Source organism: Phaeoacremonium minimum (genome assembly GCF_000392275.1).
Source record: "Phaeoacremonium minimum UCRPA7 unplaced genomic scaffold PA7_03_scaffold_371, whole genome shotgun sequence".
NCBI lineage: Eukaryota > Fungi > Ascomycota > Sordariomycetes > Togniniales > Togniniaceae > Phaeoacremonium > Phaeoacremonium minimum.
In genome coordinates, this window is record NW_006921275.1 from 227,091 (window position 1) to 250,731 (window position 23,641).

The following is a 23,641-nucleotide window of genomic DNA, read 5'->3' on the forward strand; positions in this document are numbered from 1 at the left end:
ATGAGTTTAAGATTCACTTCACTTTGCCAGTTCAAGTGCCAGCTCAGTAAACTTCCTATCGGCCATGGACTATTATTGCAAATGTCACATCACGCGCATGTAGAAAGTGTCATCAGGCAAAGACCATTGCATTGCATTGTACATGTTCAGCCTCGGGCTCTTACGCCCAATAGTCTCCATCCGCCCCTATAGACCCAAAATTGTGATATATCCTTTTTCATCAATTGATACACCAGGGGGAGACGCTAGCAGAGCGAGTGACTGTCTGGCCCCTTTCCCATATCTGCGCCGGTCCCATGCAAAAATTCCCGAGTTGACCGCCAACCCAAAAGAGTATATCAGATCCCGATCAAATTAAAACGCTGTAGTCAAAGATTGGTGTCAATCGTGTGTATAATATGCCCCCTCCGGTCTTCCGTCCGGCGGGCGGAGAAGCTAGACCATGTTCGCTGCCCTGGAAAGGCCTTTGAGCTCTGACAAGGCCACACTTCCCGCCTGCCTGGCACTGTATCGAACTATCTTCCCGAACGTCGAAAACGCAAGTGGACATGTCTGGCCACGTGTCCCCCTGTTTAGCGCTGGTGATAGACTTCCGCCATGGTCGTGCATATCATGAAGCAGTAATAGTATCCATCTGAACAATAACCAAGTCGGCAGTGCCTTCAAAGCCAGAATTGATTCAGCTAAGGCCTGTAATGTCGACTTTTGCTCGATGTGTTGCTGGTATCGTATTGCCTATCTCCCTGTCCTGTCCTTCAGCTAGTGTCATATGCCTGTCATCGGCTGGTCCACCACCTCCTCCGGATCGTGTTCTGGATTTAGCTGATGCTTATTCGCCATATGCCTCCTCCAGTTGTCCTTCCGAGGGAACGACTTGCCGCCTTGTCTGGAATAGGCACAGCCGGCAACTGTGCAGTGGTACTTCTTCGTCTTGAGATGCTTATCATTGATGTGGCGATCCAGATGAGTCTTTGTTCCAAAACGCTTGTCACACTGGGGACACTCGTGTGGCCGCTCATGGTATCGCTTGTGATGGCTAGAAGACAGTCATTTAGCAGAGCCCGGAACCCAATGGACTCGAGAACTTACTTGAGCTTGTGAATCTGGTCGAAAACCCGACCACACTCCTCGCAGGGGAAGGATCTAGGTGAGCTGCCTCCTGGAGTGGATCCTGGTCCAGAAGAGTAGTCTGGAAGAAGATTAGACACTTTCAAAGAAGAAAGGGGGAAACGACCGCCTACCGAGCATAGTATTTGGGGTTGCAGGGTTATCGGACGTTCGGGGAGACGGTGTGTTAGCGTAGTTCGAGTCCGGCTCTGTCAGCCGGGTGTCAGGGGTATTTTCGTTCGAAGGGCCGGATGAGTATCCCTCTGGTGGTGGCGTTGAATAGTCCGAGATGTCGTGCATCTGTTCTTCTCTCGGGCCACTGCTCTGCCCGCCTGCCAAGTTGATCTCTGTAGGTTGTCTTACAACAGCAGCGAATTCAGGAATCTGGGGTGGTGGCGGCGAGTTCTCGAGTCTCTCCAATTCTGCATTTACCCATACGTCTTGCTCTGCGGGATTGGATGGCCTCATTATATCCATTGGATTGACGGTGCCCGGAGCGGGATGAAGCGGGCTGGGAGGAGCTCGAAGTCTTGCCATTGCTGGGGAGGTAAAGCGCGACCGAGCTTGTGATCGTTCCTCACTTGATCGGTCCTCATCGCTTGAATCCTCCTCCTTGATGGCAGACGAGGGAGTCAGTGGTGCCGGTGCTGGCGGTGGAGCAAAGGGGCTGCCCAGCTGCTCAGGACTTTGACTCTGATGCGGATGAGCCATAGGCATGAAAGCGCCAGCCATCGCAGGTCCGGGCAAAGACATGAGCATGACGCCGTGGCCTGCGCCAGGATATGTGGCAGCGGCAGGAGACGTTCCTTCTTCCGGCGGAGACATTGGTGCTCCAGAATAATAAGACGCAGCTTCTCCAGTCCCCGGGGGCGGCTCATCGATCATAGGGAATGCGGGTGGTGCGGTTGATGCCGGGGCCAATTCATCCATGTCCATCGTCGGTGACCTCACGGGGGTACGGTATGAATCACTGCCACTCGATCTCGTACTGCCTCGACGAAAGGCCATGGCCAGATGGTGCATGGCTCGAGCTATCGCGGGCGAATGTGGTGTCTTCGAGCTCGCCGTCGCCGATCTGCTTAGTGTGTGATCCGCAGCCATGCTGCCGAGAGTCGACCGGCGTAGATCAGCCCGGCCTTCGGGGGTTTCTGACCATGGAATTGGTGCTGACCCGGGTTGCTGGCCGGGAGAGGTAGGCGAATGCACGGATACAGGAGAGACTGGAGCGGCGGCATGTTGGGGCGAGTGTGTAGGGCTCGGATGGGTGTGTTCGACGGCGTAGTCGGTGCCATTCGCATATAGAGTTCCATTCGTCTCATAGTCCTTGACTGGTTGGGATTGAGAGTCTAGAGAGCCGGTGCCAGGAGCAGAGTGATCTCTGGATAGACCAGCATCTCGGGGCGATGGCAGCGTGCCAGCCGAGGAGGTCTGGGGCGCCATGCCCATCTCGGCGGCGGCAGCCTGAGCAGCCTGCTCATTGCGGAAGCGTGCCCGACGTCGGGCCTTGAGGATAAAGGGTAGGAAGCATAGGAGGATGAGGGCGGCACCGACGACACATCCGACGGTGGCGCCGGCGATGGCTCCGCCCGACAGTGACCTCTTCATGACGGGCCTGTGGCCGGAGCGCGGGGCGAGAGACAGCATGCGCGGCGGGTTCTCGAGGTGGTTTGCAGTTGATTGCAGGAGGGTCGAGGGATCTCTGGCAGCGGTATCCAGATGATGATGTGAGGACGCCAAGACCGAAGGGTCGTTGCGTCTTGTTTCTGGGCCTGATTGGGCAGACTCGTGCTGGAGCGAGGCTGAGCGACGCGCCATCCTCATGCCGAGCTTCTCCATTGCCCTACGCTACACACGAGAAGCGAGGAGAGAGAGAGAGAGAGACACTGCACACTGCGGGACACTTCAGCAGACGACGCAAAACCGTCGCAGCCAGGAGGCTGCTGAATGGCTCTCTCTACAAGGCCAAGGGGCCTGCCTCAGCAAACAGTATTGAGTGTGGACGATGTATCACGAGAGGCGCGGCTCGTCATCATGGCGGACAGCGGCGATGAGTAAGTCAGTCATTCAGGGTAAAAGGTGAGCAAAAGCAAAGGTAGAGCAGGAGGCAAGGGAAAAATGGAGGCGGTCGGTGTGGTGAGATTCGGATCTCTCTTGGGCTGCTTTTGATTGAAACGGTTCAGCCTCACAGGACTCAGTCTAGCGGCCGCTGCGCCTGTAAATCCTGACCTGACGAGGGCGAAAGTGTTTCTGGCCCCGTGTAAGAGCGCCTGCAGTGTGTTGTGCCCTGCTGCTGCAGCGCTCTGCGCGTATGTGCGTGTGTGCGTGTGTGTGACCGAGTGTGTGAGAGGAGGGGTCGCTAGAGCATTCGGACTCCAACTTGCTCCCAGTGTAAGTCTTGCACTACTGCGATAGAGTACAGGTAAAGCAATAACTACTGCGTCAGTTGTTAACGTTAGTGGAGGATTCCCTGCTTTCTCGTACTCGCAGCCCCCAACCACTCGTGGGTTGCCTCCGTCCACCCTCTTTTTCTCTTCCCTGGTCTGTGTCTGTGCCGCTCTGACCAGCCTTCGGGGCAAGTCTATCTGGGATCTGGCAGGGATGTTGGCCTGAGGTGTCGAGTTGTTCCAATTGTTAGACCTCTCTTCCACTTCGTTTGCCAGAGTTTAGGCGGTACCTCAGCAGCACACTTCAGAAACCCACTTGAGATGGCACTTGGCGGAGGCTGTGCATCAACGCGAAATCGAGACCTTTGTGCGCGCCCATTCCGTGTCTACGAGTCAAGTACTCGACTACCAAGCGCAAACTATGTCACAGCTTTTCCCCTCTTCTCCCTCTACATCTCCTTCTCCTTCTCCTTCCAACGGTGTGATCCTCGAAACGGAAACGAGGAAAGCCAATTGGGGGGCTACACTCGAAACAACCCAATGGGAAACTCCAATTCCTTTGTCGCCACTCCAGCGGTCGGTTGCCAATTGATACTTGGACTCCAGCGGTCGACAGTTGCGGGCTGCAGAACGGCCGCATGTGTTTTGTAACTTGCAACGGCTGCGTGAGAAACACGGCGGGAGCCGCAAACGCTTGTGGCTAGACTTCGCTCGGCCCAAGTGTCGCAGCTTTTGTCCCGTTGGTTCCACGGTCAAGGACCAAGTCGACCTTCGCCGCAGCAGGCTTGTACGGCTCCTATTGCATTACACTGGTGTGATCTCCCGCAAGTCCTGAGCGATTCGTCGCGGTTATTGTAATTCATGAACAGTGGTGTCGTCACATGGAAAAGTTCCAGGCTTTCCCATAGCATTGCGGTAAGCTAAAATAGCGTGAGATGTGGGACTGCTCTTAATATGTATCCCCGTTTCTTCATGACTTAGACGACTCTTCCCCTCAATCTATCCTAGGGAAATCACTTGAGGTATTTCTGGTGTATGAGGGGATTTCCTGTAGGCTACCGAGGGATTGTTGATGGTCTTTCACGTAATCGTTCCGAGAAAATGTGCCGGCTGGTGTATTAACTCCTTCAACCCGCAGAGCCAATGCATCTCTGTGTCATGATATTTGATATCAGTACCCAGGGCCCAGTAATTCATCTGGGGCATATGAACACTTTGACCTCCTCGATTAATGGAATTTCTCACGTCCTGAGACCCTGCCATGCTTTCGGTTGTCATGTCACTCAATGTTAAGGTGTATGACTGAGATGGCTGGAGATTGATGCAGTGTGGTATTCGGGAAATGACTGTAGATATAAGGTCTAGACATGATCTTCCCATAGAGCAATGTTCCTCGAACGCCTATACTGACAGACACATCACGGCTCTCGTGTTTCTCCTCTATTTGGCCGATGTTCCATGCGCAAATGCAACCAAACCGCTCTCCAACGCTCTACCACAATCCCAAGCGCGATCACCCTCGCCCCCATATCGATAGCATCTTCAAGAAACACCGCCAATCTGCAGCAGCCGCTGGCCCGCCCGCACGTTCGCCAGCTGGTACGCCTTCGACTCGGGCGGGAACGTGCCGTTGGCCGCCCACAGGTCGATCAGCGGCTGCATGGGCTCGAGCTCGTGCGGGCGCAGCAGGTCCAGCGCCGTGGCCGTGAGGAGGAAGTGACTGAAGCAGCTGTTGAGCTGCTTCTCCAGGTTCAGGTGGTAGAAGGGCTCGACAAAGTGCGAGTGGTACAGGTGCGCGTACACGCGGAACATCTGCAGGAACACCGTCTGGCAGATGCTCATGAACTCGCGCGGGAAGCCGCTGCGCCGCCCGACCCAGTCCTCCGACCCGGGCCCGCCCGCGGCGCCCGTGAGCTGCGACAGCGGCGGCGCGGCGTTGCCGGTGTTGGCGCTCGGCGCGAAGGACACGCCTGCCGGGTCGGTGGGGAAGATCTTGTTGTCGTCGATCTTGCCTGAGATCCAGCGCTGCATGAGCGTGATGTACTCGTAGGCGGGCAGCTCGATGGGCTCGTACCGGCTGTTCAGCCAGGTATACGAGTGGTTTCTGTTACACGTCAGAACTAGGGTGATGTGCCATGTATGATCAAGAACACTCACGCTCCGGCCGACATCCTCGGACAGGCTGAGGAGTTGCAAATCGGTATGCCGTTCTCCTCCTTCTCGTAGATTACACGGACAAAATGCCACAGGTTGCGGTAATGTTCAACCACTTGATGGGCGATCCACTCCCCCTGCTCAACCGTCTTCGGCCTTGCGCTTAGGGTCATGAAGTTACCCTTCACGATATGCCTAGCATATGCCGGGTTGAGCCATAATGGAAGCGGCCGGGGCAGGTGATATGAGCTTAGAACATCGTCGCTGGACGACATGCTGCCGATCGACTGTGCCTGTGACGACGAGCGAGGCAAGGGCGTATGAGCTGTAGTCGACTGGGTAACTAACGGCCAATTGCTAGACGGGAGGTTCGATCCTTCTTCCACGCTTGTCGGCGCCGGACTTCTTCCAGTAGTTCCCCCTGGACCTTTGACCTTTGAGTTGCTGCGTCGTCATATTAGCATCAGCTCCTCAACCACGGTTTGAAGTGCCAGGCTAGCAACAAGCGTAAATGAGAACTCAATCATAAACATGTAGTTAAAATACAAAACTTGAGGTAGATGTATTTGGCCAGTTGCCATGATGATACTTCAAAGGTGTAGGGTTTCGGCTCATCTCCGCCCGGATTCTGCACTAGAGACACGGGATGATAGGATGGCTACTTAGGTAGACTCAAGTCATCCCATCTTTCTGGCCCGACATGAGAGACGTCGCAATGGAGATGAAGCCCAAGCCGACGACTATTGGCCTAGCTAGGGACAGCAGTAGTGTCACTGACACACAGACCGCCTTGTGAAGACCGACAAAAGGAAACAGACACACAAGGCTGCGGGGCAACTCACAATCCAGAGAACAGGTTTGACATAATTGAAGAAGGAAGCAAGAAGCAGAAAACACGCGGCAGAGCAGCAGAGAAAGACGGACGCAAATAGACTGCTGACAGGGGGTCTGGGCAGGCGGGCTGCAGCAGTTCGATGCAACAAACTCGGGAAACGAAACGTGGGATGACAAGGTCGCCCGAACGGTATCTCGAGCTGTCTCACCACTGGCATGAGAGGCAAAGGAGAACGAACCCCCCGCTACGGTCTCGTTTCAAGACATCTGAAGCACACCAACCCTGCTGAGCCCTGGAAGTGCCTTTCCTTGCTTTGCCTGCCCGCTCCCCCCCAAACGCGGGGTCAGCCGCTACCCTTGACGACTTGACCGCCTTTGGAGAAGCCCGATAGCGATATGCATGCAATATCTCCGGTGCCGGGTACTCTTCTACCAATTCACAAATTTGGCTGTAGAACTGCAATTGATACCAGTACTCGAGATATGTCCCTTCACGAGGTATTGAGGTAGTAGGGAGCCGTAAAGAACATAGCGTTCGAATTAGTTATTTGAGGACTGGACTCTAGACAGCTCTGGAAAGAGCTCTAAAGGTACTCCAGAAAGCAAAAACCATATGTGTGACGATTTGGTACTTGAACACTAAGGCCGTTATCGAATTCGAGCCGCTACAATATATCAACATGAATGAAGCTCGATCAGCCTCGACGCTGCTTGAGCTAATCGACGTCGTCGACAAGTAGGTCTTTTGCTTCGCTTAGTCTTCAATTCGTATCTTACAAACCATCCTCAGTGTTCCCTACGACTTTGATTACACAGCCCTCTACAAGCTCCTTCTCCCAAACGACGCCAGGACTCACGGATTTCTCCTCCCCGAGACCGTAGCTCAACTGCCATGGACGTCCGACTTCCTCATAGACCATGACGCCCGCACAGTCCAAGTCCTCGATGCCTCCTCGGGGACGGACACCTCCGGAGCTGTCAATGCCGCGTTCCAGGCCGTCATCGACGCCGTCATCGACCGCGGCCTCTTCTACACGATGCTGCACGGCGACCACAGCGAGCCCTACCGCATCATCGGCGCCAACTTCTTCGCCGCCCTGGAGCGCTTCCCCGCGCCGCTGTTCGGCGTCGGCAGCCGCGGCGCGCACATGACGGCGTTCGTGCGCGACCACGGGGCCGGCGAGATGAAGATCTGGATCGCCCGCCGCGGGAAGCACCTCTTCACGTACCCGAACATGCTGGACACGACCGTCGCCGGCGGCGTCAAGGCGACGGACGGGCCGCGCGAGTGCATCGTGGCCGAGGCGGACGAGGAGGCCTCGCTGCCGGCGGAGTACGTGCGGGCGCACGCGCGGGCGGCAGGCGCGGTGACGTATGTGACGCGCAGCAGGCGGTCTGGGCTGATCAGCCCGACGGTGCTGTACGTGTATGACCTCGAGCTGCCGGAGGATATGCGGCCGACGCCGAAGGACGGCGAGGTCGCGGAGTTCTTGCTCTGGGACGTCGAGCAGACCAGGGCAGCGATGCTGAGGGGCGAGTTCAAGCCGAATTGCAACCTTGTCATGATCGACTTCTTTATTCGCCATGGGATCATCACCGATGCGAACGACCCGGACTTTTTGGACCTGTGCACGAGGTTGAGGAGGCACTTGCCTATACCCACGGCTCCGGAGAGGTAGCTGTATTCAGTCAAGTTAATGTTAATGAAAATCAAACTAAAGAAAGCCACATGGATCAGACAATGTCACGAGGGTCCGGGCAAGGTAGAAGGTCAAATTGCTTGGTCAAATGCGCATTGTAGGTATCATCGTTTTGAGTGTATCGTACAAAGTCGTGGTATATCGCTGACCGAAGATATCAGCCGTGAGGTCTAACGGCCCTCGAATACATAAATCAGGGATTAGATATGTCCCTGTCATCCATTACTAGCCCAGTTCCGGCTCCGATAGTCTCCATGACTCTATGCAAGAGGAACCGGCTCGGGTGGGTTCGTCCCCGTTGCCGGTCGCACGCCGGGCTGAGGAGGCAGGAACATGGGCAGGTAGGTGACGACAAGAGCCATTAGAGACATGCCAACGGAGAAATAGCCGGGTGTGCTGGAGGTCTTTCTCGTCTCCTCGCTCTCGCCGAGCCAGCTCTGGACACTGAAGACAACCGCAGCCCTAGAACGTTGTCAGTGGACCGGGACGACCATCATATACCAAACAAGAGTCTCTGCATACCATCCAATGAACTTGTTTCGCATGAAGATTGCTGCCATGGGCAAGGTCGATGACAGAGTGGACGATAGCTCGGGGCTGTCACTCTTGGCCACCGGCTCCTGGTAGGGGATGACTGTGGGAGATGTCAGCATTGGAGGAGCTATGGTATGGAGCTCAACTGAGTGACTTACCCAGGTCGGGCCGTCGCATATCCTTCTTGAACGACATCCTGTATATAGAGCTGCCTGGCGAGATGGAATTGATGCCTGCAGACCAGATGAAGCTGGTCGACAGAGCTGTCAATGGTGAGGCGTTATCGCGGAAGCTCCTAGCGAAAGCGGTGTATAGTGGCAATTGGGTAATGAAGTGGATCCGTCTGGTGCTCTCGTGATGCAGCTCGTGACGCTGTATTACTTGAGGTAAGGTACGGGACCGGGAGGAGGAGGAATATTGAATGATTGGATCTCGGCGCAATCCAACATAAGATACAGCATCGGTCGGAATGATGCAGCGGAGCAGCAGCCAAAGGCGAGAGTGCGATGCCAATCCATGCGATTGCGAGGCGCTGTTGCGTTGTTTGCTCTTGTCTCTACCTACTGCATAGCAAGTGGCTTCCTGTCCAGGTAATTGGATGGAAGCCGCGGAAGCTCGGAAAGATTTCCTGTAGGCAGGGATGTTTCCAATAGGTTAAATGATTACAGCATGCATTTACGGCGGCGATGACCTTTACCGAAGCTTGAAACTGGGGCTGGGCCACGTTGTGATGGAGGAGAAACACTCACAAGACACACGCCCCTGGGGGTCATTCGAGGCATATACATCCACCACGGATGCACACACAACCAATGCTATCCCCCGCTCCGGCCGCTTACAGAAGAAATATGACAGATTAGGTGGTTAGATGCTAGGAATCTTGGGATTGGCGTTGGAACGGCTGAGGATGCAACTTTACGGGTGCTCTGTCCGCTCTAGCCGACCTCGGGTTACAGGAAAGCAGCTAGAACACCAATTCGTATTGTATATCACATCACACACTCTCTGTCGAGTTGACAGTCTGATGACATTGCAGCACCGTGCATTCAATGAGCACGCTCCAAATGCGAGGTTGCACAATGCACAGCGCGTGAAAAGCCGACTCCTCAGCGAAGCACAATTACAGCTCAGCCTAGAGCACACCGCAACTGACATCGACCCGCTTAGTTTATCTACTGTGGAGTTGCAGCACCTTCGGGCTCAGGAAGCCGAGATACGCCGGAAATGCCTCGACGGAATCTGATATAAGACTCGGGATGGAGGAGCTGTCGGAGAAGAACGCGCCAGTGGTGATTTTTTCTATTAGGTCACTTAACTCCGCGTGAATGGCCAGAGCAATAAGCGACGCTTAACCGGGTAGAATCACGATACTGGAGTCAATAAGTATTAGGGGGCAAAAAAGATAAGCTCCGGCAAAGCTATTACTGCTACTGCTTGTCGAAGTGGGCTGGCTGAAGTCGTAGGATGCGATAGCCCAGACGCATATCTGTCTGGATTATTTTATCAAATCATATCAGAGAATGAAGGCCCGGAGGAGAGATTGCGTCTAATCTGTCCGACTTATAAATACAAACTCCGAATGCTTATGGGTGTCATTGTCTAAAATGGAAATGGCGATGAGCTCAGCTACGTCGATGCGCATCTCGTGCTTCCTCTTTAGGGTAGGGTTCATAGGTAACGTTCGTCTGGAGTAAGTTACATGCATCCATACATAGAGATCGGATGCACGGAAGGGAAAGGGGGGAAAGGGGCCGCGCCGGAGTTGATGGAGAGCAGCAAGTTGGTGGATGGCTCGGCGGCTGACTGACAACGAAGCGAACGAGCGGAGAAACGTTTACAGAGAGGCATGACATTGCATTTACCAACACCACCTTATGCAGCATGTACAATTCCAGTAGTCTACCAAGCGCCCGGACCTGGAGATAAAGCAGCAACAGCAGCATACTGCGTAATGCGTGGTAGGGCAACTTACCGAACCGACTTACTCGTACATTAGTGGGGAGGCGAAATGGTATCTTGCTAGCCCGGATTGACACGATACGCCGTTTGCTACTCGCGCGTTCGGAGTATTGGCATTCGGGGTCTTGTCTATCTCGCTTTCTAATGTAGCTTAACTATGTTATCTCCTCTGCTCGGCCTATGTCCGTAGCGTAATATCTAGCATGGGGCACCAGCCTTGGGTTAAGCGCCGTTGGCCCTGGCAAAGACAGGCAAAATCACAAAAAGCCGAACTTGCGGAGAGGGAGGTAGAAGCCATTCGGGATCAGCGAACTCTCTGGAGTCTGGTGGCATTGCGAGTGTGCTGCTGACAAAGGTCAGGCGTGACACTGGCTGGCTACCGACACTACAACCAGGACGGCGATACACGTAGCTATAGGCTCGCCTATCTGCGATTAGTCGAGGGCCGTCCGCCGTCCCTGCATGTCTTACTACAGCGGAGTAAATCGCAGAGGCGACAGGGGAGTGGAGAGACCCGGCTGGCTGCTTGAAGAGGTAGGGTTAGGCCTGCTGCGTGATCTCGGTCGGTCTTGGCGACGAATGGGGGAGACGGCGATTTGTAGCTCAATTATTCACCACATGCCTCCGTACTCGTAGATACATAGCGTAGCTAAGCAGAAAGGGCCAGTCCAGTCCAGTCCAGTCTAGTCCGGGTTGTCGCCCGCGTGGCTTGGAGACGTAATGGGGTAATAAAGGTGAGGTGAAGTGTCGAGTATTCTCTCAACTAACTCGACTACTGCGTAGTAGGTAGGCTGAGGTAGGTAAGTAGGGACACTATCTGCACTGCACACCCTCCATCACATCACTTCACCTCCTTGCTTTTGCCCGCCGTCAAACAAGGCCCGTTCCCGCCCCATCTAACCCACTCGTCTCGTGCGCGCATGCACCTGCCGATTGATGCTGCTGCTGCTGCTGCTGATGCTGATGCCGAATCGATAGTGAGTAAGTAGACTAAGAGAAGATGATAGAACGGGGTAGTTACTGTATCTACCTGACCTCGGGGAGCAGATGAGATGGCTACCCAAGCTTTCTCAGACCACCCCCCTCCTGTGGGATTAATATTCCTCCCGGAGCAGGCCAGCCAGCCAGTCAGTCAGGTTATTTGGTTGGTTAACGTTTTGATAGCGTTATAGTGTGTACAACACAATCTTGTGCAGATCTGAAGTGTGGCCCACTCGCCCACCACAACCACAAGGCACCCCCGTCCGTCCCCCCAAAAAGGACCAGGCCCGGTTGGACGCCAGTAGCCGCTACATCCTGCACCCGCCTTCCTCCCGGCCCCCGACCGAAGGACGTACCACAGCCAGCCTACCTACATACCTACCTTACCCTCCCTCTACCACAGAGTAAGAGTACTGTGCCGTGCTGTGGTGTGCTGTGGTGTGCTGCGGTGTGCTGTACGGTACATCCCATCATCTTCTAACCTGCCTCTGCCCTACCCGACGACCCTGACAGACGAACAGACATCCAGACGGACATACAGAGACGATTCCCCCCAACAACCCGCAAACGCTCTGTTGCAACATTGCTATCGTCCGCTCTTCACTTCGAGCACCACGCCCATTGCTTTCCGACGTGGGCTCACAGTGGTTTATAAGCGCTCGGCTTCTGCATTGCCTGCTTACCTAGTCGCCTCAAAGGTCGCTATCGCAGCCGCACGCTTCCGTGCGACGACGACCTGTCTTGAGTGACGGGGCGTCCGCCTTCGATTCCACCACCACCACCCCCAATCACTCAGTCTCCTTGAACCGAATCAAATGGCGCATCGAACACTCTCCCTGCGATGACCTCCCGACCCCCCTTGGGCGTCCAGCAGCGACAGCCCCAGAGATCGCTGAGCGGCGGTGGCCTGTCGCAACGGCCCGCCCACCAGCGAACCCTCTCACAGCAGTATCTGCCCCCGTCTCCCATACGCAAGGAGACCTTCCTAGACTTCTCAGACAACCGAAGCGATGTCGCACAAACTCAGTATGGCACGCCTCGGAGGGGAGGCTCGCGGCTCAAGCTGGAGCTCTCCAACAATCCCATCACCGAGACCTCCATCATCGAGTCCCCCAACGCAATCGATTCGTCGACCAGGGTGTTCACGCCGTCCCGTGTCATGCCTCTGACTGATGCTTCCGAACTGGGCGAAATGAGTCCCCGGAACTCGACGAGAGGTCAAGCGGTCGACGCCGATGCGGCTCCCTTACCAATGCCCAAACGCCGGCCACGCTTTGCCCTCCCCACCGCAGGCCGGGATTCGAATATACTCCCCCCGGCGCCAGTCAAGAAGGACCCTCGACCTAAGCCATATAACCTCGAGGTTCCTTCTGCCGCGCCTCGCTACCAAGTACACCATCTAGAAAATAAGCCGCAGGGCAAGTCGGCCGCGGCGAGCCTCACCACGAACAATGTCACGCAACCTATCACCGGATATGCCGACTTCTTTGCATGGAGTGGGGACCATCCCGAGGACCATTTTTCTGAATCGGTAATCAGGCAGGGCTTCTTTGACAAGGCCCCAATCTCGCAGACTGAAACCTCTTCGGCGAAAGGTGCTCTATTCCCAGCATTGAAGCACAAAAGTGGCCTCCACGCACTGTCGACTGTCTTCACCGGGGTGCTGGCCCAGAGAAGACACAGCGGTCAGATCAACTCGCCTTCGACCTTCAAGCCGCCGCCCCGAGTCACACTTACCGATACGAAGAGGGAAGTGTGGTTGAAGGACCTGGCGAACCCGGCGATCTCATTGAGACGTTTGAGCCGCACGATACCCCACGGCATCCGAGGCAAAGTTCTGTTGGACCAATGCCTCAACAAGAACGTGCCTACGGATAGGGCGGTATGGTTGGCCAAGTGTGTCGGTGCAAACGAGATTCGAGCCTTCAAGAGGAAAGGTGTTAATAACACCTTCGTCATGGGCGGTGAAGCTAAGTGGATCAGGGATTGGACTGTTTTCGTTGAACAATTCGTTGAAGGGGTTGTTTCCTCTTTTGGCGATGCAGAGTGGAAGTCCAAAGTCAATTATGCGTGAGTATACCCCCCGTCGCCAGCGTGTTGTGATGCTAATGTGATATAGTATTCGCCTTGCAACGCATCTCTACGCCGAGCATCTGTTAGATCGAGAGCGTTATATGGACTGGCTAGTCTCAAGCCTTGAGAACAGCCCGCACTCCAAACTACCCATGTGGATGCTCATCACGCAAATATATTGGAAGGACGTCCTTCGCCTACGGAGACATGGCCGTCGACTGGTCGCTTCCCTCTTGGGCCACCTAGCTACGGTGGGCATCTTCGATTACCCATGTCAAGCCTCTGTTCGCTAACAACCTCATAGATCCAACGCAATCCTGATCGAGACATCCTTCTACCCCTATCTTCCAGGTTGCTTTTATTGATTAGCAATTTGATGACTACTACTCCGGAGAATTTCATCTCCCCCCAGTCCTGGATGAAGCACAGAGATGCTGTCCAGACACTCTTGTCTGCGGATGACGAGAATCTGCAGGCCGCTTACAGGGCGATTGACGTGCGAAACGAGCAATTGGTAGCCACCAGCGTCCGAACACAACCAGCAGCAAGACATGTACTAGTGAAAATGTTGGATGCGTCACTCCAGGCTCCGATGTCCACTGATCTACCTACGCAGTGCTGGAATGTCAGTCTTGACAAATCAGCGCTGGTCAGAACCTTGCTTGAGTGGTGCACGTCGCTGTATCGACCCGGCTTTACCAAAGTCTATGTATCAAGTCGTTTGCTTATGGTGTGGAGCACTTTTGGTCTGGACGTCACGGCAGCTGTTCTCGACTTTGTTGATGCTGATCCACTGAAGGAGCTTGGTCGAAAAACCTCAACTTATCACTTGGTCGCTGAGCTCGTCCGATCAGGTCTCTTCTCTGTCTCGCACTATATCCAGTGGCTCATTGCGAGGGGTGGATTGCATGATCCAGCCGACGTCGCGCCAGACGGGCCTAGCAGCACTCGGCTTTTGGTAGAACTTCCGGTCCACGTGCTCACTGAGTCTCTGAAGACTATGCGAGCGAACTTGCTCAGCCGAGCAGCATACAGTGTTGAAGATGAGACAACCGATGCTGCTAACGCTATAACGTGCCTCAAGGCTACATTAGGAATGCCTTTGGAAGATGGCGAAGTCGTTAATAGGAAGCCCATGCCTGTCGTTAGGCTTGCAAAGCGTATCAAGAACAGCAGCCGGGCACTGAAGACAGAAATCGGGGCGTGGATCCGCACTAATGTGATTGTCGAACTTGAAAGGGAGCAAAAGGAGGCTAAGGAGGGCCCGGACATGCAGCCTACGACCTTCAACGCCATTCGGACCATTCTTGAGGCCGCGGAGGATTTCGTGATCCTGGCACTGTTCCTGAGCAACGTTTGCCGAACCTCCAACGTGGAAATCCTTGCATCCTGCGCCGACACCATCAGCTACCATCTTCCAACAATCGAGGCTGGGGGAAGTGCAAAAATCATGTTCGACTTGTTGATGGCAAGACTGAGGTCTATCGTCGAAGAGCAAGGGATAGCAGCACGTCCGCTTCTTGCGTCACTGGCCAATCTTGCCCCCAAGATTCCTGGTCTGGAAGCTCTGGGCTTGCAACTAAAGCAGGAGCTGGTTCGCAACGATCGCAGTACGGCTGTCGATGCCTGCTCGCCGGTCTCGGACAACATGGCGGCGCGACTTCAAGACGAGGAAGGCGAATTGCATGAGGAAATCGAGAAGCTTCTCATGAACGGTACCAGTCTTGACCGTAATACTATGAATAGGCTATTCCAGACGGTGGTACTGCGGCTTCAGAGTGGGTGGGAAGCGCCAGACGAGAAGCACAGGGCGTATGCAGCGCTGCTAACAAGACTGCGACTCTTCGACGAGAAACACTTCGACACGATCCTCACCAAGTGGATATTTCAACTACGAAATATGAAGGACAGGCCGCCAATTAGGCAGCTATTCCCCCTCTTGGTCAGTTTGGGGTGCCTCAGCTTTTCAATTATCTTGGCAACAGCATCTAGCGAGGCGTCACACTCGTCGTCTCAGGGGCCATCGTCGAAGTACAGTCAAGAGGTCGTCCAAGTAATGACCTTGCCAGTCACGTCTAACGGACTGCTAACGCCCGAGGAGGCCTACCGATTCAGCATTTTACAAAGTCAGGTGCCTAAGTCTCACCTGACGGAGATGCTGGCTCTGATCCGGAGCGCGCTAACAGAATACGCTTCCTGCCGAAGCCGTGGAGAGGTCCAGAATTTGGCATTCGACGATCCCGACGTTCGCACTCGGCTTATGGGTCTGCTGGGGTCCCTCGTCCTGGCCGACTCCAATGCTGTCTCCAAGGCGTTGGCGATCAAGAGCCCTGATCCGGCTGTTGTAAAGCTAATTGACAGCATCACTACTCGACTACTGATCCCCACAAGCACCGAAGACACTCAAATTTCATTCGATCAGATTCTGGAGCTTACAAACGAGTTTACTCTTCCGTTCACGAAGCTGAAGCTTTCGCTAAGTCTTGCATCTGGGGACACGAGTTTTGACGCACAGGAGCGAATGCAGAGTCACCTTGAACTGTTCTCCAAGGCTATGGATAGCGCCATCGACGCTAGGAACATCACCTGGACAGGAATGCTTCCTTGCCTGAGCCCAGAGATTACGCAGCATCTGAAGAATCGAGCACAGGCAAGATTTCTCGATATCTTACCCTCCGCAAAGGTGGCGGCTCCTGTGGGAAGAAGTCAGGAGCAAAGTATTCAGATGGCCGAGAATCTTCTCTCCGTCATTGACACCATCATTCGAGGTGGCTCTATGGGACGACCACCACAGCTTGTGCCGGCTATGGTCGACAAGCTGGCAGACATGTGGGAGATTCTAGGCTCTGGCGACCAGGCTTCGAAAGCAGCCATGCTTAGTCACTGGCTGCCGTCCCTATTGACCTTCCTCACTCTGCACACTTCAACATTCGATACCTCGAAGGCAAGCAACGAGGTCCGCGCCAAAGCACTACTGGTCCTGTCTGGCATCCTGCAAGAGCTCGACGCCATGTGTCTCCCTGACACACCACTGCCCGTCGCGCTCAGCCAACGCGTCTTCGATCTCGCGCTGCTGCTAGTTGACAACCTTGCCGACGACGTGCGCCTGCAGTGCGTGCGCGCGCTGCGGGAGACGACGAGCGACTCGCGGCTGCGCTACCTCTTCAGCTTCGCGCCCAGCCCGAGCGAGAACCTGATGCTGGCGCACAAGGAGAAGCCGGCGCCGGGCGAGCGGCCGCGCGGCACGGGTCTGCTGGGCGTGAATGCGCTCGCGTGGCAGGCGCAGCAGGTACCCGAGCGGCTGACGCTGTTCACCTTCCGCCGCTGGGAGATTCTCAACGAGCCGACGCCGAATGTGGGCGAGAACGACACGAGTCTGAGCCTGACGCTGTTTGATGCCATCAAGCTGCAGTAAGGGGATGGATAGGAGTTTACGTATACGACATACACAAGTACATTATAAAGGAAGTAAGAGTAGCATGGAAAAAAGGGGTATATCGGGGGCAACGGGCCTTATTCATATCGATATCAAGCAGGGAGGCGAAACAAGAAATCATATACATGGGGAAGGTGGGCATCGATTATCATCACGACTTAACGGCGGTATGACAGAACGGGATCCGGGTTCATGAGGCGCTGGCGTGTGTGTCTGTCTGCAATGAGTCTGCCGTCTTTTAACAAGGGGCGGCTGCGGGCTTTTTTTCCCCTATCTATACCAGCATCATTATTACTATTGGAGGCGGTGGGACATGCGGGCGGGATTGTATCAAGTTGGTGTAGTCGCTGCTGTTGCGCCGGTCTCTTCGACGAGAGCGGACGTATAAACTGATAGATCAAATGTTAAGATTTACTTTGTATCATCCATTGGACCCATGCGTTTTGCATGCTGTGGAACTGAATAGATGCCAGCCAAGACTAGTCGAGCGAGCTTGAAGCCGATTCAGACTGATGCCCACAGCCTTGTCCAACCTACTCACCTGACTTCACACACACTTGATCAACATGCTCGCACTTCAATTGGCCGAACTAACTCGCTCTTCCTGAGGCACCTCTGCATTTTTGTTGTCGCGACCGCATTGATAAGGCTGCGTTGGTTGTCTGTTCCAAACGTTTGATACCTTCTCGACGTCGGTCACCCTACTTTTAATAATACATTTTGTTAAGCAGCGTCTCATTTTTCTCTCCATCAGACATCTTTACCAGCAACAAAAACGCTTTTGACGTCGGTGGTCACGATGCCCGACGAGCCTTCCTCCAGCCTTGTGACCACCGGTCAGCTAGACTGGGTGGCCTTGGCCCGCACGCCCGTCTCCTTCACGCTCGAAGCCATGTCGCGCATCGCCAAAGCCGGCGTCGAGATCGTCACCGTCAGCGTGGGCAGTGCGATCTGCTCGTCGTTCGCATTCGGTCCCGAGGGTCAGAAAGAACTCACCGACTCCCTCAATGGGCTTCAAGGTACTGGCGCTTTCTCCAAGGCGTTGTGGTTTGGCTTTGGCGTCAAAAGTCTGGCATCGATGCTCTCCGAGACGGAACAAGGTGCTTGCTGCGTGGCCCTTTGTGCTGCTTTGAGTATACCTTATACGCCTTTCAGAGCAGCACATATTTGGAGGGAGATGACCAGGCAGGTCAACGCTCCGGACGCCTTGACCCCTTCAATACACCAGTGGTCAAATCTGGTGAAAACCTGCTCAGGGGCTTTGGCAGAATCACATTTCCCTCTTGTATTCGATCACTTCTTCCGCCTGCTCGTACCTCATAGGACTCCATATCGAGAACCCGCACCAGCTGAAGCACTTGGGGAGGCTCTTCTTATATTGGCCCGACTGAGTAAGGGATCAATGGCCAGTGCCGTCTTTGTTGGTGGCATGGACTGTGCGCTTCTAGCCACAATCTCCAAAGTTCTTCTTCGCCTGAAAGTAGAGATTCGGGATGGGGAGAACAGCTTGCTATTCGCAAGTGACACAGGGCCGGCTCAAGCAATCTTTATTCGAGAGAGTAGAGAGACAGAATCTACCGCATGGGCAAAGTTGATCCACAAACGAGCATATTTCGTTTCTAATGGAAGAGAAATCATCGACGAGTTCGGCCCAGATGATATTTTTCATGGTCCTACACAATGGTCGACAGTATTCCAAGATGCCTTCCCTGGCTGGCGCATGTTTTCGAACCCTCCCTTAGCTGCGGCATTTAGTATTCTCCTCCGAGATGCTGCTCTGCGATGTAATGAGATCGCTACCAAGCCTGCAAAACTCATGTTACCGGGGAAAAATGGGAATCTTAAAGTCCTTCACCAGAGTTTCGTCGGATTCTTCCCGGAGACCCATCCAATGCGAGCTGCGATCAATTTTCTATTTCATGCTAGGGCGATGTTTCCCGAGCTAATTGCTATTACGGAGCCTCCGCATGTCCTGCTCATGACTCCTGGGACATATGACGAAAGTATTGCACAGATCACAGAAGCCTGCCAATGCCGCAGTTGTCATGTGACTCGTGATTATGACCTTGAGACAGACTGGTTGGAAGATATTAGCTGCTTGAGGATAATCTCTTCAGCAGTCTTACACATAATAGGGCTTGTATCCGGTTTAAATATCCACAAAGGCGTTCGTCCCAATATATTCGGAGTGAGAGCTAGAGCTCGTCACATGGTTATGGACCAACCTCGCACAAATTCTTCCAATCTTTTATTCCATAATGGCACCGGATTATTAGAAGAGATCCTGGCAATCTTCACAGGCGAGAAGGCTAGCTCTTCGATTACCTCAATACCCAAGGCAGCGGTCTGTGCCCGGGGAGTTTGTGTCGTCAACTCGCTCATGATGGACCCGAACAAAAGCCCTGATACCTTGTTGTTTGAGGTGATGCCAGGAAACATCAGATATAATAACCATTACTACCGCTTCATTACGGAAAAAACTTCCTTAAACATTAGAGACCCGGATATTCTCGTGGGAGGACTGGAGAATACTCAAATGATTGTCGAGGAAATCGATGATCCAAGCACACTCACGGCATTTTATCGTCTTAGCCTTCAAACTGGAGTCATCTGTGACCTGAACATAGTCAAGGCGAGAGCAAATGTCGCGAGATGGCTTTATTTGGATGAGTATAGACACGGAGAGCTGACGAATCTCTTCGACACTTATAAGGTTGTGGATGTTGTTCGAACTCCACATTCTGGATTCGATGTAGTCTGGTCATTGGTTCGAATATTCGAGTCTGCGAACGCTGAACCATTACAGGCGGAGATACTTGTCTTGCGAAACCCTCTTCTCTATTATGTCGCCAGTGTCCACCCATTGAATTGCAAGGCAGCATTGTTGAAGATGTGTTGTTGTTCCAGCTGCGTCCAACAGTTGACCTGTGCTGTACTGCAATCCTTGCCGGAGCGTCCAGATTCAAGGACTGTCAACTGGTATATCATGGCGAACTATGAGCTTGGTAGTGGAGGAAAGGACGTAATGATGTATAAATCTATGATGACAGTCAGTGCCAAACGGTCTATACCAATCACGATTACTGCTGTACAGCCGAAATCGGGAAGTTGTCAATGAAGAGAAAAGCAATTGGCTCATGACTATCACCAGAGCCGTGCGTGGAATTCATCATACTATATAGAAGTGGACTGGAAATGATGTATTTGATCCTGAAAGGTGAGATGTGCTTAACAACGCAGACTTTAAGTGGATTGCGGGCAGTGACTCATTCCAGACAACCCGGTGTGATTATCAGTCGTGTATGAACATCATATGGATTTCAAGCCCTCATATATGAATTTGGCACCAAAGTATGATGTATATGCCTCATTAATTCGGTCTTGAAGTCAAACACAGTATTCCTAGAGGAATTTTGAAATGTAGTAGGCACACGTCTCCATTAATATTCATCTATTGCTCAACTCCCAGCTTCTCAAATCTCCAATAATATACTAAATATAGGAGTCAGGGCTACAATCGAGCTATATAATCTCTACTGCTATGTTAAATTGGATACTGAAAAGAGACAATGGTATCATATTTCAACGTGTATCTTATTGTGTATTAGACAGAGTGATCTGGGCCGAACTGATCAAATAAATAAACTTCCTTTCAATTGATTCAAACTGTTTCAATAGCGCTTGGACGTATCTACTCGTATGCTGTTTAATGTGATAAACGTAAAAACTTGCAAGCATGTTACCTAAGCTTTGGGTGTTTGTGGACTATCTAGCTAACATATACCATTTTTTGGGCTAGAATCGAGGTAGATCTTCGAATCCATTTCTCCGGGGGATCCCCGAATATACAAAAAAGTCACACTCGAATTGCATTCCATTCCCGGAATCTGGCACCCACAGGCCGACTCACCAGCCCATTCCCTGGCTAGACACTCACAATCCCGATTCCAATACGGATATTTCCGACCCATTAAACCCTTGTGAAATATTCCACGCCGCTCGTCATGCCATCTTTGTGATCAATACAATTCTTTCATCTGCCAAGGCTCAGGAAAACGCTCCACCCACAACCTTGTATCCTCGGCTTGTTCTTCGAGTTCTTATTCGGTGGGAAGATGTGGCAACATACCGGAGGTAGGACCTGGATACAGTCGGCCATTGTCTAGAAATACCCAGGCCTATTGTCGATAGATATTTCGGAGAAGCTCTGATGAACTTAAAAGCCGTGAACGAAGCTTGCAGTACACTCCCGAGTCACCTTCGTTTTGGTGATCAGCTCGGTCAATAGGCCAGCCCATGGGTTCTGTATAAGTCGGGTCAACTGACCGCCAGCAATCAAGGAAGTTTCTAAGCCATACATTGAGACAGTCCAAACCACGAAGGCCGAGCGTGGCGCATCGAAGAAAGGTTGCGGCAAGATCAAAACCGAATGATGCCAACCAAGATGTGATATCAACGTCCCAACCGCCATTTAGGACAGCAACGTACACATCAGCATTGACTTATAGACTGCTTCTGCCGTATGTCTCCCTTCCCGATCCGACTTTTCAAAATAATGAACCAAGCTGGTACCATGACCTAGATCCTCTGTCGGATCTGCCGTCCCCCTCTCTATGGGCTGAACTTTCGGGACAGCTCATTGATGATAATCTTCTTCAACTTGCTCTTTTGCATTGCGGCCTCATACATTGTCACCATCGTGCCATTGACTGGCACGCGTCAGATGATTCAATCTCGATATGTATCCGGGTACGTGTAACACAGTACAGTATGGCGATATTGTCCCTTAACTGACGAAAGCAGAAAATATCCCAATATACTAAGCACATTTGTGATTGTCCTAATTGCAGGAGGATTTGGTTGTACCGCCACGATCATCGCTGGCCAGAGCCTTCTTACATGTCAGATGGGAACTTGAGCCAGCCACTCGGCATGTTGATCATCGTTCTCATCAGCCTTGTGGTATCCTTCTTCGGTTATCACATCCTGCATCTGTATGAGCGTTGGGCGTGGATACCAGTCCTGGTTGCGGTCATATTCACCATTGGATGCACCGGCTCAGATCTGGCACAGCCAGCACAAGAGACGCCAGCGACAGCAAGACAATACCTGGGAGTCATCGCCCTGGCCGGTGGCAGCCAGATCACATGGGCGATGCTTGTCGGCGACTACTGTGTGTACATGCCGCCTACCACTCCTCGGCTCCGTCTTTCGGCATACATGACATTTGGCATCTGCTTCCCTTATACTGTCTCCCAGATCGTACCAGCTCCATTGCAAGTGCAATTCCAGCCCACCCTTCCTGGGGTGCCGCTTACGTTTCCCATGGCATCGGCGGCGTGCTTGGCGCCATCTTGTATAAAGTTGGTGCTTTGGGGATTCATCCTATGCATTCTCGCCTTGAGTGTCGTCGGGTCCGTCTCTCGGGACTACTACACAGTCTCTGTCAACCTTCAGGTCCTGGTTCCAGTGCTCAAAAAGGTCCCTCGTGCCTTTCTGGAAATTTTGGCAGCTGGCGCTGCTTTTGGCGTATCTGTCGCGGCATACCAGTCGTTCTACAGCTCGTTGACGACCTTCCTGTCCATCATCGGCTACTACGGAGCGTCCTCACGGTCACGCTCATCGAGTGGTTCTACTTCCGCAAGGCTAACCCGGCATCCTTCGATGCGGCGATCTGGAACGATGCGAGAAAGCTGCCCAGCGGCCTCCCAGCTCTGGCGAGTGTCCTGGTCCCCTGGGCCCTGATCGTGCCGGCTATGGATCAAAGCTGGTATGTCGGTCCAATTGCAGCAGCGGCCGGTGATTTGGGTGTTTTCTTCGCTGGTATCCTCTCGGCAATGCTGTATTTCCCTCTCGGATCCTGGGAAGTCAAGTTCAACGGTGGACGGCTTCAGAGAGCAGAGGTAATCTCATCGAAGGCAGCGGATAATGCAGGAAAATGCTGTTACCAACAGCAAATGGGTCTGGCACATTAGAATTATAGACTTTGACAACATGTACATCATCGATTCTCCAAGATATCCCAAGTTTTATCAGAATATCAAAAGTTGAAGAGGCCTGCACCAGGGAGGTGTGAAATGCGCTTATGTAACTGGGTGTGACTGCCAAGCGGCACAGACGAGCCTCACCACTTGTGCCCCTGTCCGACCGCTGAAGGATTCAGCGGCTCTTCAACCATTCAACCACATCAACCAAGATGGCTCAACACCATCAATTGAGCTCTCGATGATGGCCGCGCAATTCAGTAGATCATCAATCGCGCGCTGCGACATGTTTTTGACGATGCGACGGTGGTATTCCTGCTTTTTCCTTGCTGTTGCCGTGCTGGCGAGCGCTTGCACGTGCACACCAGTCAAAGGCCCGTTTCGTTTCAGTCATGAAACTCGCCTTCATCTCTGACCCCTGGTGCGATGAAGGGCCCCATACGAGAAGCGTCGCAGAGTGGCACCATGAGCACCGCCCTGCCCAGCCCTTGGTGT

At 53.3% G+C, this 23,641-nt stretch overlaps 5 protein-coding genes across 5 annotated transcripts; 3 read left to right on the forward strand and 2 right to left on the reverse strand.

Moving 5' to 3' along the window:
* Positions 1-5,033: 5,033 nt before the first annotated feature.
* UCRPA7_4849 (putative maintenance of ploidy protein mob2 protein) lies at positions 5,034-5,818 on the reverse strand (the record flags this gene model as incomplete). Its single annotated transcript, XM_007917400.1, has 2 exons — positions 5,034-5,595; positions 5,649-5,818. 2 exons carry the CDS (start codon positions 5,816-5,818, stop codon positions 5,034-5,036), a joined length of 732 nt encoding a protein of 243 aa, XP_007915591.1.
* A 1,341-nt stretch (positions 5,819-7,159) lies between these two features.
* On the forward strand, positions 7,160-8,158 carry UCRPA7_4850 (putative nudix domain-containing protein; the record flags this gene model as incomplete). Its single annotated transcript, XM_007917401.1, has 2 exons — positions 7,160-7,215; positions 7,270-8,158. The coding sequence occupies 2 exons, from the start codon at positions 7,160-7,162 to the stop codon at positions 8,156-8,158; spliced, it is 945 nt and encodes a 314-aa protein (XP_007915592.1).
* A 281-nt stretch (positions 8,159-8,439) lies between these two features.
* Positions 8,440-8,908, reverse strand: UCRPA7_4851 (hypothetical protein; the record flags this gene model as incomplete). The annotated part of the gene is made up of 3 exons (XM_007917402.1): positions 8,440-8,641; positions 8,702-8,813; positions 8,872-8,908. 3 exons carry the CDS (start codon positions 8,906-8,908, stop codon positions 8,440-8,442), a joined length of 351 nt encoding a protein of 116 aa, XP_007915593.1.
* Positions 8,909-12,494: 3,586 nt separating this feature from the next.
* UCRPA7_4852 (putative transcription mediator subunit med12 protein) lies at positions 12,495-14,019 on the forward strand (the record flags this gene model as incomplete). Its single annotated transcript, XM_007917403.1, has 2 exons — positions 12,495-13,723; positions 13,773-14,019. The coding sequence occupies 2 exons, from the start codon at positions 12,495-12,497 to the stop codon at positions 14,017-14,019; spliced, it is 1,476 nt and encodes a 491-aa protein (XP_007915594.1).
* An 83-nt stretch (positions 14,020-14,102) lies between these two features.
* Positions 14,103-17,141, forward strand: UCRPA7_4853 (putative transcription mediator subunit med12 protein; the record flags this gene model as incomplete). The annotated part of the gene is made up of 1 exon (XM_007917404.1): positions 14,103-17,141. One exon carries the CDS (start codon positions 14,103-14,105, stop codon positions 17,139-17,141), a length of 3,039 nt encoding a protein of 1,012 aa, XP_007915595.1.
* Between the last annotated feature and the right edge of the window lie 6,500 nt (positions 17,142-23,641).